The sequence below is a fragment of the Toxoplasma gondii genome, chromosome X, assembly GCF_000006565.2.
Source record: "Toxoplasma gondii ME49 chromosome X, whole genome shotgun sequence".
Classification (NCBI taxonomy): Eukaryota; Apicomplexa; class Conoidasida; order Eucoccidiorida; family Sarcocystidae; genus Toxoplasma; species Toxoplasma gondii.
This window is the reverse complement of record NC_031478.1, coordinates 3,465,403-3,478,856: the sequence shown is the minus strand read 5'-3', so window position 1 is coordinate 3,478,856 and position 13,454 is coordinate 3,465,403. Positions and strand designations below refer to the sequence as shown.

At 50.1% G+C, this 13,454-nt stretch overlaps 2 protein-coding genes across 2 annotated transcripts; one reads left to right on the top strand and one right to left on the bottom strand.

Annotated features, from left to right (window-relative positions):
* Positions 1 to 2,756: 2,756 nt before the first annotated feature.
* Positions 2,757 to 11,831, top strand: TGME49_223910 (acyltransferase domain-containing protein). Its single transcript, XM_002366036.2, has 12 exons — positions 2,757 to 4,561; positions 5,884 to 5,941; positions 6,227 to 6,290; positions 6,666 to 6,721; positions 7,018 to 7,121; positions 7,558 to 7,605; positions 8,059 to 8,144; positions 8,448 to 8,533; positions 8,970 to 9,130; positions 9,318 to 9,422; positions 10,363 to 10,415; positions 10,848 to 11,831. The coding sequence occupies exons 1-12, from the start codon at positions 4,322 to 4,324 to the stop codon at positions 10,951 to 10,953; spliced, it is 1,167 nt and encodes a 388-aa protein (XP_002366077.1). The 5' UTR covers positions 2,757 to 4,321; the 3' UTR covers positions 10,954 to 11,831.
* Positions 11,832 to 12,288: 457 nt separating this feature from the next.
* On the bottom strand, positions 12,289 to 13,360 carry TGME49_223915 (hypothetical protein). The gene is made up of 5 exons (XM_018780026.1): positions 13,083 to 13,360; positions 12,880 to 13,024; positions 12,780 to 12,819; positions 12,626 to 12,721; positions 12,289 to 12,553 (listed from the first exon to the last, which is right to left on the bottom strand). Exons 1-5 carry the CDS (start codon positions 13,345 to 13,347, stop codon positions 12,491 to 12,493), a joined length of 609 nt encoding a protein of 202 aa, XP_018635920.1. The 5' UTR covers positions 13,348 to 13,360; the 3' UTR covers positions 12,289 to 12,490.
* Between the last annotated feature and the right edge of the window lie 94 nt (positions 13,361 to 13,454).

Here is a 13,454-nt window from a genome sequence, read left to right as displayed (position 1 = left end):
GAAACGAGTTCCTCTGGTGAAGCAGAGAGGAAGCGTGTAAGCGTGAAGACGTTCACATATATGCACGCGAGCAGAACGAGGCCGCCTGCTAAAGCGCAAGAAGCAGCGCAAAACATATGGGAGCCACACCGAAGAAACTTCCGCACAAAGCGAAGGAGGGGCGACTCGACAAGACGGGAAAGGCGACCCTGTCTGGGAAGCGAACTCGGTTCTTCGTCTTCATCGTCTACGAAAAGAGACAAGCCTCGACGGTCTGCCATTAGATAGACACACACACGAGACCAGAGCGCCCAGACACTCAGAGAGACTTCCTGGAGGAAAATCTACAGCCACGAAAGAGTGAGGAGATCGCGGAAAGGGAGATGGCGGTCAGAGCAACTACAAACTCACGAACAAGTGGAAGTGATATGCGCCCTGCTACGTGGAAAGCAACGACAAAGGGACGGACAGTTACGCATTTAAATAGTCGCGTACTACACCGAGCTGGCAGGGTTCTGCTCTGGCATGTTTGGGGAGAAATATATGGCAAAACGACACCCGACAGCACTTCTGGCTTTCCAACTTCGCGGGGATGTGAGGATCCAGCAAAGTCAGTGTTGCGCGCTTGGGAGACCTGAAGGCAGTTGAGGCTCTTGAGCGTTGTCTCGGACTTCGTCTCGGAGAAGACAGACGAATAAATGTGGTGAAGGGAGAGGAAACAAAACCGAATCATGCATAAGGGGGCAAAATACGCGTCTGTGAGATTCGAGTTAACGCTCCTCCGCTTCCTACATCAAGCACACCGCTGCCTCACGGGTAAACACGCCGGAAAACGCTGTTTTCCCACTGACAAAGCTGTTCTTCCTGCGCAGTGTAGGTCACCATGCGTAAGCTCTTTTGGAGATATCCACCACTGTGACACGAGGCAATGTCGTTTGTGTTCGCACAAAGGCACATGTGCAGTAGCCCCCCTTCAGAAACTTCTGCCAGACTCATTTGAAGTGAGGACGGAGAGCGACAATAATGCTGCGCGAGTGTTGTTAACGGTGATTAGTGCGACGGGAGGTGTGTGTAATCCGTTAGAGAAAGCGGTACTTATTGCTCTCTGCCAGTGCCTGTAAGAAGCCGTACTGCTTAGGCTGTTGTACCCCGAGAAGCGGCGGAAAATCGTGAAACACGCACCGAAGCGTTCTACACTCCAGCGCAAGATTGTCAGGAAGTACTGCGTGTTCTTTTCGAATCGCCGTTTCGTTTTCGGAGCGCGCAACCAAGCAGCCATGACTGTCGCTTTGCTTTTAGCCACAAACTTTCCCCGACCAAGAGCTGTGTTCTCTGTAACCGCTTACACAACGCACATTCTACGGTGCCACTTGGTAAAATTATCCACAGAAACTACGCTCTCTCACGAGACAGTTGATTGGTAAGCGCAGATAGTGGCGAGAACACCGACCAGCACGTCTCTCGCGGCTCTAGAAAGAAGGCAGGAAGGCAGCAGAGCACGGAGTATCGCTCTCGCCATCCAAGTGAAGACACATGCATGATCGTGTCTGAGAATTAGACGTTTTGGCGCCCTGGTTGCGTCCTCTGCAGCTTACCGTTTTTTGTGCCGGACAGGAACTCATTGCAAAGCAGTCAACATCTCAGCTGTGACGTGTATTTTCTTCTGGTTGGTGCCTGACAGAACAGAGCTCACACGTGTTCCGACTCTGCTGCACGGTCTAGTGGGATATTCCCAACGTTACAGCTCTTGGAAGTTGTCTCACAAGCGAAGATGAGTTGTGGCGAGCGAGCAGACTGTCTCTCCTAAAGCGTGTATTCTGCCACTATGCACACCAGCACAGAAAAAGTTCTCTTGTCGTTTTGGTATATTTTCGACACGCTTATGTCTGCGCAGATAAATAAATATTCATATTCTTTCCCTACACCGCATTCTCGTACCAGTGATAGTGTGAGTCTGCACAGTACGTTTTAGTAGTTTCTCGTCCTTCAGAACCGCGACCAGTACAATGGCGTCGCCGCTCGAGTCTCATGCATCTTAAGACTGTGTCTCGTTTCCTCCGCGACCTAGACAACTGGTAAGCCAGAACCAAAAGAAGCACGGTTTCCCTAACTTCCTCAAATTCACATCTTTCCTAACGGTGTGACACCCGTGGTTTTCTGTTGGCAGTCGAATCACGAATGGGGGGCCGAAGCGATTTGCAGAGATAATACTCGGAATTGGATCTCCACGTCTCACGGTGGGAAGTGTCGTACAGTGGCAAAATCGTCATTTGGATTGTTGGCTGTAAGAAATGATGCTTTCTGACCTAAAAAAAGTATCTTCTTCGGGTGTCCTCGCCGAGTGACGCCCAGCGATGTGTGTGCCGACACACATACATAGGGGTGACGATCAATCGCTGGAAGTGCCTGTCTCATTTGTATGAAATAAAAACCCGAGAGACCTGCTGGTGTTTGTAAAATTGTTTCGGTATTTCGTGGAACAGACATGGTCCCCTCAACCGCCAGGAGACCCATACTGGTAGCTGCCTGTACAGGCAAAATATACGAAAATATAGAGGCGCTCTACATCATTGAAAACGGATTTGCTGTGCATTTTTTCCGCAGGTCTAAAAACCTGTTCCTTTTCGGGAACGCGTTCAGCTCCCTTCCCTCCTCTCCTATCGTAGACAGCGGATGCCTGCAGCTGTCTTGACGACTATTCGCCCGCGTCCGGAACTCGGCGCTCTCCGGTTTCGACTCTGCATGCAGAGACGCTTACCGAGTTTCAAGAAGAAACTGTTTTCCAGAAAATGGCTGCGCGCTTTCAGAACACTGCCGGAGAGACGCGAAGCTCTTCTCGTGTATCTTTCACAGCTTTTTTAGTTCAACGAATATGCCGGAGACACGCCACACGAATCTCTGGAGTAGGAGCTCATCGTTGCCCATGCTTTGCGATTGTCTCCGAAAAAATCAAGTCTCGTTTGTCCTAGACAGAAAGGCCAGAAACGTAGCACCGTATCCATGTGTGAAGAGATCCGCGGCTGCATGTGTCAACACATCTAATTCTGTGCATACGCTGAGGCTGCATGTTCCTCCAAGGGAGCCGTGGCTCGAGCTTGCTGTAATCGGTAAACTCAGCTCGTTTTCTAATTTCCACCGCTCTTCTGGGGTATTTGCCTCCCTCCTTTCTCTCTTGTTTTCATACATCCTCGCAGTCTTCTTTAACGTCGACGCAGAGAGGAACTGTGTAAAGTTCTGTTTGCTCATCTGGCTCGTCCCTGTCACCTGTTCTTTGCCTTGTCCGCGTTGTCGCAGTTGTTTTCTGAATTGGTGCGCCGTGTGGTAGTTTCTTTATGCGACAGTGAAGATCTGCTGGCAAAAGAGGAGATACTTCCACCTAGAGAATCGAAGTTTGCTTTGTCTTTTCTTCTAGCTCAGGCGTAACTGTATAGCTTTGAAAAGCCATATCGGCTGGAGGAGTCGGGCTAGGACCCTTTTTATCCACCATGAATTAACTGAATGCTTACGTTCATTTTTGTGAACTAAAGACGCAAAAATATGTACGTGCACACCTGTGTGGGATTCCGAATGCATATGTACAGAGGTTTGTTCTCTCCTACGTATTCGTAACTCTATCTTTCGACGAGGTCCTCGTAAGCACAAAGTTCACTTGCGGTGATACATACGCAGGGCTGATGCCCAGACACTCCTATGTCACGTTTTTTTTCTTTCTCCCCCGGTCATTTACCATCCTTCCTAGTCTCGCTGGCCTATGTTCCCCTGCCCGGCTTTTCGTCACTTCTAAGAGTTCTGTTTTATTTTCTCTCCCTTCGATTCGTGAGCCATTTTTGGGGGGTGAACCTGTGTTTCTTTTCTACAGTTTGCGTCCTCTGTAGAAGACACAGCGAAACCGTGTTAAGTTCTTGGCTTCTTGAGTTACCCTTGTCTCCTGGGATCTGGTTCTCGGGTTTTCTTCTTCCTCCTTGTCGTCTTTGTCTTTTCTTTCAACCCCTTGCAAGCTGTCTATCCTTCTCTCAACTGCTCTGTCAAGTGAACTTTTCCCTCACGTCTTCCCCATCTTCTCTCCTACGGTCGTGCACAGCCCCTCGTGTGCAGTATCTGTACTTACAGGGTGCCTAGAAGTCTACAGCGATTTCAGCGCAAGTAAAAGGTCGTCACCACTGGTTGTGTTTTTTTTCCGACAGTGCGCTCGTCTGTCGACGTTTCCTACCCCGTCGTTTCTTTCTCTCCCAGTCATCTGCCGTCCTCCTTAGTCTCGCTGACCTAAGTTTCCCTTCCCGCTTCTTTGCCGTCTTTCTGCCGGGGTCCAAACCCTGAAGATCTCCTGGCACTTCAACTCAGAATGGCGAATGTTGAGGACTCCGCGTCTGGCAGCCTCAGTCTGCGTGGCGGGCTTCTCTTTTGCCTGCTGGCGTACATGTCTTTCTGTGCTTTCCTCGCTCTTCGTTCCTTGAAGCGAGTGAAGCCGTACACCAACTGGGATGTCCTCACGGCAGAAGAAAAGATAAAGTTTGCGGGGTACGAGCGAAACGACCGCCACCGTCTGAGCTACGTCCGCACCGGTCTGGGCGGCTTCTTCCTCGTAAGATTGTCGTTTTTCCTTGGGCAAGGAAAAAGGGAGGGTCGGGACAAAAAGGCGTAAAGCACTATGCTCTCGATCACAGTAACCCGTAATACATGCACTACCCCTAGACCGTAGCCGACGTTACACAATTTCGAAGGGGAGTCGACGGGAGAATCGCGGTCAGGGGAACAGGTGGCTCTCAGTGCACCTTTCAGACGCTACTCCGGATGAACGCAGGTGTGTCCGCTTCTTCCTGATCGCGAATCCTTCGTTAGGAAGTTGATGTGAATCTAGTCGTGCGGGCAAGGTCCTTGTACCCTGGTAGCTTACTGTGTAGGTAGGGTCACAGAGTTCACGCATGGTTTCAAGAAAGAGACACTGCGAGAAACGGTCTCTGGTCGCGGTCCACAGCGGAGACATATTTATCCACCGTCTTCCTGTGTTTTGAATGCGGGCACCTTTGCTAAAAATGCAATTTCCAACACAGTCACGAAGAACAAAATACACAATTTCTGGTCGACTAGCGCACACCGCGACCATATTACATTATTAAGAAATAGTTTGTGACTCTGCTCATTATCTCCACTGCTTCGACCTTTGGAAAGGGTTGTTAGTCTCGGTGGAAATGCGGGCTTTTAGCTTAGCGGCGAAACTCCACTGGATGACGTTTCAGGTGTTCTTTCCGACGTCCACTCTTTTTTGTATGGTGTCCTTGGATTTCCTTGCGGCTCATCTGAGCTCTTGGGTCGTCCTGAGTCTCACTGAGGACCCTTTCGTTTTGTTGATCGGCACAACTCCGAACAAACCTGCAGTTTGGATGGATTCCCCGTGCACCCTACACTGAGCTAGAACGCCTCAGGTTCAACGCCGGAACTACACCTTTCGAGACGAAAAAAAAAACTCTGCCTGCTGAGACGCGAAAATGTGTGCAGAGGGGCGCACATCGTGCAGACTCCGTGCTTACCTCATCCCTATTTCGTGTTCAAACCCGAGCGCGAATCTGGGGTCGGAAGCCGACACCGTAGCTGGGTTGCTGCAACGAACTGTCTTCTGCAGTTCTTCAAGAAACAACAACTGTGGTGGTAGCGTTCCGCTGCTGTGTTGTTTTTTTCTGTGGACAACGTGCATGTGTCTGGGTGTATATGTTCTTATTTCAGCTGGGGTGAACTCAGATATGGACTTTCATACATGTGTGTGTAATTGGATACGTGTGAACTGGTATAGAAACATAGGCTGTGTTTTGTCTGCAAATGCTCTCTGACTTCAGAAGGTTCACTTTTCCAAAGAATATTTACTACAGGAAATGCAGAGCTCTCTTTCATCTGTGCTGAAACCCTCAGCTTCCGTGGAGGATGATTGTCGCCTTTTCTCTTGTCATCAGCAATGGCCTCACGAGCTGTAAGTCGAGTTATTAATGTCAGGGGCACCTGTCTCTCCACCTGCTGACTTTGTGTTTTTTTTTGTCAGAGCACTGTCTTATAGTGCCTCCTCGGCTTTACCACACTGAGATCTCTTCTTTCCAGGAGAGAGACCTTTGGATGGCTTCTAAATGCCTCTCTTTGCTTCGTGCATTCCGTGTCTTTGGGAGACAGCCTTTGCCGCGTCGCGTTCGCTAGCTGGCTAGACACTTGCTTCAAAGAGAAAACATGCCACAAACGTGTTGTCTCGACATCGCTTCTTCAGGGCTTCTTTTTCGGGTTCTCGGGGCCGACGGTCAGGCTGGCCCTGCGCGAGAACGAACTGCCCGGTAAGCGATCCAAGCAGAAACAACCAATTCCCCGACGTGCAGTCTGTTTGCATCTTTCTACGGAGTTCTTTTCATATTTGCGCCGAAGCGACAAACCTACAGACAAATAAAGGACGTTCGCGCACACAGAGAGGCCACATATCCAAGTCGATGGAGACATCTGGATTGTACATTTGCATTAACGTCTACATTCGTCACTATCTCCACACATGCATATAAGCATGTGTCTTTGTGCACGACGATCTATATAAATATTATTTACGCGTATAGTTACGTGTGTGGAAAGGAGTATTTCCACTCAGGGCGCATGCTCGCGTGCAGGACTGGCCGTAGCTTTTTTCTGATCATCGTAAGTCGTGTTGCTTGTTTTCTCAGGAAACTCATCGGGTACTTCGCTCACCTGCATTGCCGATTTCTTCTATACATCATGGGTAGGTGTCCTTCGGGGTCGACCAAGTGTCGGTCTGGCGTTCTTTTCGAGCCCTTGAAGACAAAAGTGCGCTTCCACAGAACAACATCGTCTCTCAGGCTTCGCCTCTGCATCTATTCATACATGCATGTAACCACAGAGTATCTGAGGGGTCTGCAGTGTATGTGGAGAATGTGCAGTGTCTATGTGCACACGCGGGAGACACGATTCCTATCCGTGTTTGTCAGCGTATGTTCTATTTCTCGGTTTCTGAGTTTGTGTCACTTGGTTTCGTTTCTTTTGTGTTTTCCGAAACAGGCATTTACAGAATCAAGGAGGTGTACCTGGGGAACAAACAAGACCTGACGAAGAAGCCGAAAGATCAACCGCGAGTGCTTGTCTCCAACCACGTTTCCTGTCTTGTACGTTCAGCCAGCTATTTCCAAGACGTTCCAACCCGCGACAGACGCTGTCCCGCTGCGTTTGCTAGTGGTCAGGATCGAGTTAGACAAGTAGCAGCCGAATAGGAAATTGGCATGCTGATTGCTACTACTGCCTCTCGGGTATTCTGGTGTACTTCAATTCGCGCGAGTTTTGTTCTTCTCCTGAGATGTCCAGTCAGCCTCCACCCCGTTTTTCCACTTGCATGCAGCGCCGTCGAGAGGGAACCCGTGGACAGACACCCCCGACCCTTCTGTGCACGCTCGCAAGTCGGCGCATCACTGAGCCTGGGAAGGGGACGTAAATAGAGAGCAGGCACCCAGACCATAGGGATGGGAGAACGGTTGCTGGTTTCCTTTGGTGGTCGCCGAGAGTCATTTGTATCCTGTGTGTCCTTTTGTCGGACGTGTTTTTTAGGACATTCCTTATTTCATCAGCTCTTGTTTCGCTTCCTTCGTCGCGAAGGTGAGTTGCGCCCACTGGAAAAGAACTCTTCAGCTCTCAGGAGAAATTTCGTGACGCGGCCGGTGCGGTGAGGTGTAGCAACACCCCGTGTTGCCGGGCAGCACTGTTTTCCGGAACGGGCAGAGACGAAGGAAACGGATTTCTATTCACAGAAAATCACGACCCCATCCTATGTTGCTATTTGTCTCCGTGTGGATCCAACGAAATCCGAGCACCCGTGGAGTCGTGCATGCCAGTGATGCGGTATTTCCTGATATTTCTGCCTTGTGGCCGTGGCTGTTGTTCCGGGTTAACGTTTCCTTTTCTTGTTTTCCGACGTGTTTCTTATTGTTTCTGCGCATGCAGAAGTCTCTATCGGTCGCACCCTTCATCGGGATTGCAGCAAACAGTCTCGGGGTTAACGTTTCCTTTTCTTGTTTTCCGACGTGTTTCTTATTGTTTCTGCGCATGCAGAAGTCTCTATCGGTCGCACCCTTCATCGGGATTGCAGCAAACAGTCTCGGTTGTATTTACGTTGAACGCGAGAGCGCGGAAGACAGGCAAGTTTCTCTCTGGCAGCGCGCTTTTTTTCGATGTTTCTGTCAGCCCCTACCACTCAGCGAGTATTCGTTTTATGCCGATCGAAAGCCAGCGAGAATGCGTCCTTGGTGTGCCAGAGGCACGAGTGTATCTACGCCTTTACATGCAGACAGTAGGGGCAGAATAGCCGCGTGACGGTTATTGGCCTGTTTCGGTGGTTTCCTTCCTAGTGCTAGTCTGTACGGAATACAGTACCCGTTTTAGGCGGTGTGTCCGGATACTGCAAGACATCCCGACGCGCAGCGAACGTGTGCTTGGCACAGGCGATTGGCACTGGAGAAAATCCGAAAGAGACAGTTGGACTGCGCCAAGGATCCCGAGCAAAATCCTCTCGTCATCTTTCCTGAAGGTGCGTGCGTGAGAGTCACAGCGAAGCGCACAGAAAGAGAGAATCGACGACATATACGCCAGATGCGTCTTCCTCTCTGCACCTCGATATGAGTATCCTTGTTTGCTTTTATGCATGTATAGCACTGCATGTCGACATGGATGTCGAGAACTAATTGTGCTTGAACACCTGCCTTTGCGTCCGTCAGTCTAGCTCAGTGTCTGGGGAGGTAGAGGGGACAGTAAGGAGACGGGCATACACAATCCACAAGTTCGACGAAGGATTAAGAGTTGTCTCGAAGCGCGGACGTGCGTTTTGAGACGCGTGAAATAGACGAGAGCGCAAAGGTAGCCCCTGGTCTCCTATGTACACAGGTGCACATACATGGGGATGTGTGTCTACGTCTGATGCGCAGAACCAATCTTGTGACTGGCTTTTCCCGCCCTTGTAATCACAGGAACAACCACCAATGGGCGTGGCTTGCTGCAGTTTCGCCGCGGGGGATTCTCGTCATTCTGTCGGGTGCAGCCTGTCCTACTCGTGTACCAGAGCAGTTACGTCGACCTCGGTTTCGACATGCTGCCCTCCTTCGACTGGATGGTGCAAACGCTTTCATCTGTAAGTTTGAGCACAGCTTCCTGGTGGTGAGGCAGCGGCTGCAACGGTCCAGGGTCTTCGAGACGCCAAAGATCCACCGAGCAGCGCAGGCGTTATATGCTCAGGAGAATCGCCAGTTCGTAGGTTGAGACGTAGACGGTTGATGCTGCATGCGTTCAAATTCTTTTCTTTTTTTACGAGTCTTCAGTCGGGGCTAACAACCCTTCACGCGTACTGGCTGGAACCGATTGATCCACCACCTGCAGAGAAGTTTCAGACAGACGAGGAGCGCGCAAACGCCTTCGCTGAAATTGTAAGACCCGCGAAGTCGAACATTTCAGATTTAAAGGCACATTCTATTTGTCACACGCCTATGGTGATCAAGGAACTCCATACGGTTCATGATATATATGTATGTGTATATGCACATCATATCCGATGTCATGTGTGCATGCATATCTCAGTTGTTCAGTGCGCATCCCACCCTTGTTGGGGGCACTGTACAGCATGTGTTTGCCTTTCTGGAACGGCTTCTTCCCTGGTTGGGTTGCTTTTGTGATTCATCCCACAACTGAAGCATCCGTCGAGCGCAAAGAACCTGCTTCGAGCTCAAAGAAACTGCCCTGGCGGTTGTTTCTCTCTGGTCTTGTGTGCTACGGTCGTGATTCTAGGATCTTCTGCATTCCCTACCCAGTGATACATTGGTGTTACACCATCGGAATGTATATCTGGTCTTCAACCATGTGTGTGGCTCGCAATGGGTAGAGTACTTTTTTCCATTCTTCTGGGCAGTTCATGCTACAGGCAGTACAAACTGGGGCTTCCACCTTGAAGTGGTGACTATACAAGATCTGTGCTGGCGAGCCCGTGTGTGGGACAGGCAGTATTCGCAGCGATAACGATAATGTTGCCTGTTAATATCGATACTTTACGTCATAACGGTCACTAATGAAACGTCAATCCCTATAGTGTGACTTCAGCTCTCTTCTATGTTTTGCCTGAGATGTTAACGGCTGGTGTACGAAAGCGACGACTTGCAGGCGGTCGCTGTTTATCGAAAGAGATTTAGCACTTTATCGCGTTCCCCATGGATCTGTATGCACGTATGTGCATTTCTTGTCTTACTTAATTGTTTATGCATACGGTCTGCCTGGATATGGAAAAAGTACCTTTCGAATGTAACTATCCAGTGCTTTTCCCGTGCAGCTGGTGATTCACTGAGTTTGCGTTCTGTCTCTCGTGTTTTTCCGTAGGTGCGGAATCGCATGTGGGAAGAGTTAAAGAAGCGGAACCCGCTGACTCCGCAGTAAGGCACCACGCGTGCTGGACTCTTGCGCACTTCCTGTATTCATTTTTGTCTGTACGATGTGCGTTACCGGCAGCTTCCCTCGGCATCTTTGAAGCACGGCCTGTGCGAATGTGTACAAGGTGATGCGTCGGCTCTGACAGAAATGGCGTTGTGTCATTTTGCATAGGCAGCGATAAATAGCTGTAGACGACCCCATATGGGTCCACCCAGACGGGCATCGAATGACGGAAGACGTTTTTCCGAGTTGTTGCTGAGAGTTGCTTCCGTGCATTCCTCGATCAGTGCTTGTGAGGCTTCTTTCGTGCATGCGTGTATGCAACTTGGCAGAAAGGCAGTGTTCTGAGCGGTGCCGGAGTTGGACAGGCACAGACAGCGCGGACAGTCTTCCTGGCAGATTTCGTCAGAGGTCTGTGTTCTGCCACTTTGCAGGATTGCTGGTCCTTGCCCGACCTGCTGGCTTGGATCGGTCAGTGTGCGCCGGGAAATCGTGCAAACGTTGATGCAGAGACAAGGCTTGAGCTGGAAGCAAGAATAAACCGCATGAGGTGCTTTGCGGGTTGCACGGGAAGCCCGAATCGTCTGCTGGTGGATCGCCAGTAGTTACTTCCGAGGAAGATGCAGACCTTCATGATTGTCTACGTGCTGCGGAAAGTCCAGTGCGTAAACTCGAGACCACTGACATCGCTAGCTCAGGGTGTCAGGAAAGTGCTTCCAGGCCACATTGTTTCGTCGACAGTTGGTCACGCAAAAGCCACTTCTCGTTCCTCGATCCCGCCTTCTGACGGGACATAAAGAATGAAGAAGAGAAAGAGGAAGTAGCTGCGGTGTTAGTCGCAAAGAGCTACCTTCGCGCTGGCATTTCGCGAACTGCCACCTACTTGCATACACAAGCTAACGTCTTCGTTTAGTAAAAGCCGGTCTGGCTGCAGAGTGCTGGATCGGCAGCTGATTTTTCCGGCTTAGTGACTCGAATGTCTGTAGGCTAGAGCTGCACATAGGACTGATAACGTTCACGCAGAAGGTTTTCGCACGAATTGCCTGAGGAATGTGAGCTGTGTCTCGTTCCTCTTTGGTAAGACAGATTTCACCTTGTGCCCGCGGAGACGATTTCCACTATCTGCGCAGCTGCCGCTTACAGAGGGGAAGCTGAAGTGGCTTTTCAGAAGCCATCAAGTAGCGAGTGCCAAGAAAGTATAGTCCGGCGTCATGCGATACCTTGATTGCATGTGTTAAAATGAGGTTGTCTGCTACGGCGTAATTGAAAGATTTTGTCAGCCAAGGCGTGTATGTCCTTCCGGCGGCTCTGACGCCCAATATAACGCTGATGGTGAAAAAAATTTAGTCCCCCATCGCTGGAATCAGATTTCCGACGCTGATGCGAAGGACAGCATCCACAGGTTACTTATCGCACGCCTTGCCTGTTGCTTCAGAATGAAAGAACCTTATGCAACTTGGAAAATTCTGCGGGTTTCAATTCCGAACAGTCGGAACAGTCGCACATGTAGAAAATCGTCTGTCTTGAGCATGCCCTAAATCCGGACATTCCCTCACCGGAAAGTCCTCAATCATCTGCAACCCAAAACAACGTATGCTGCCTGACGTGCCATCACACTGCTCTCCCTTGGTACACCGCCTGCTATCCATTACTCAGATGTGGTTGTGGTGCCAAGGACGGCCGTAGGAACTGAAGAACGTTTACCCTAGGAGCTTATTACGGGTTTCATGGCTTCACATAAGATGTGATCCGTCCTGACAGGTGACACCAAGTGTGACTGGTAGGCCATCTCGCTTGGCTCCGGTGGTCATCATCGTTAGCGGAACGCTAGAAAATCCCAGTGCGTGATCAAGCTCCCGTTTGCAGATGAGTTTAGCCTCGTAAGTAAGGAATACTCCCTGGCTGCAAAGTATTTTGTGCAAGCTTAGGGAACTGTGATGCGTAGACGGGTGTGGTCCGGAGATGCAGATAGAAACAGCAGTCCCGCAAAGTCTGAATGTGCACTTCGATCAAGGCACATTCGAATAAGAGGAGTCAACGTTATAAAGCAGTCCGGTAGGTTTTGGACCGGACGTTATCACACTTCGCACCATCGAGTGGATTGTTGAAAAGACTGTCCTCGCTTAACTTCGTTGTGAAGCTTAAGGTTCATGAGACAGCGTGTTTACCGAGAAATGACGAGAAGTCGCGGAAGTGTGTTTCATAAGGTTACCTGCATGTTTTCTTCATTCACAAGGTCGATATCTGAGAGCACCCTGTGGAGCTCCCGCTGTGAAGCTTCCAGGCGGCTCGTCGCCTCACTGAGTCTCTGCAGCTGTTACCGTGTCGTTTGCTTTTTATGGCCTTCCCAAGCACTTCACTCTGACCTTCATGTCTCTCTGTAGAGTAATCTCTAGTTCTCTCTTGCTGAAGTACCCTTGTCCAGAAACCTTATGAGCCTCTGATCACGACCGCGCGATGTCTTACCGTCGTTTCTCTCGCTCCAACGTCTTCATCAAAAACTCCAGCACCTCTTCGGCGCCCGTCTTTGAGATTGGCAGGCCGGTGTCCGAGTCATTGTTGTGTGACGTCCCCTTCAGTTTAATAAGCTGTGCGCGTAATGTGTGTGCAACTGTTCAGCGCGTGTGCATTCAGATGAAACAGCTGGAAAAAGTGTACTACCGCCTCACCATTTTCTGCCTCTACAACTGCAGGATCATCGGTGTGAGTGGCTGCTGGCGTGAGGTCTCCTCCTCTCGGAAGGTCATGCCGAAATATAACGCTTTTTAATCTGCCATTCAGCTCAATCAGTCTTTTCTCCAGGCGATCCAGCAGGCATTTACGACTACTTAATGTGGTATCCACTAAAGTCCGCCTGGATGTAGAAATCCGCTTGTCCATGGTTTTACGTCGTGAGGCAAAATTTGAGTGCTTCGTTTTAGGCCGGTATCGCATCAGAGAGACTAACTGCATTTACTAGTCATCAGGGAACGCAGTTCTCGATGTCCTACTGTAGCTACACTTGAACCTGATGAGCTCACTTTGCTTTGTCCATTTGCGGC

Excerpts from the sequence above, each read along its gene's own strand:
- TGME49_223910 (XM_002366036.2), top strand. The coding sequence starts at position 4,322 with ATGGCGAATGTTGAGGACTCCGCGTCTGGCAGCCTCAGTCTGCGTGGC. Across the intron at positions 4,562-5,883 it reads GTCTGGGCGGCTTCTTCCTC|CTTCCGTGGAGGATGATTGT; the intron begins GTAAGATTGTCG and ends TGAAACCCTCAG. Across the intron at positions 10,416-10,847 it reads CGGAACCCGCTGACTCCGCA|GATTGCTGGTCCTTGCCCGA; the intron begins GTAAGGCACCAC and ends GCCACTTTGCAG.
- TGME49_223915 (XM_018780026.1), bottom strand. The coding sequence starts at position 13,347 with ATGCGATACCGGCCTAAAACGAAGCACTCAAATTTTGCCTCACGACGT. Across the intron at positions 13,025-13,082 it reads AGTTGTAGAGGCAGAAAATG|TTGCACACACATTACGCGCA; the intron begins GTGAGGCGGTAG and ends CGCGCTGAACAG. Across the intron at positions 12,722-12,779 it reads CTCTACAGAGAGACATGAAG|AGACTCAGTGAGGCGACGAG; the intron begins GTCAGAGTGAAG and ends TAACAGCTGCAG.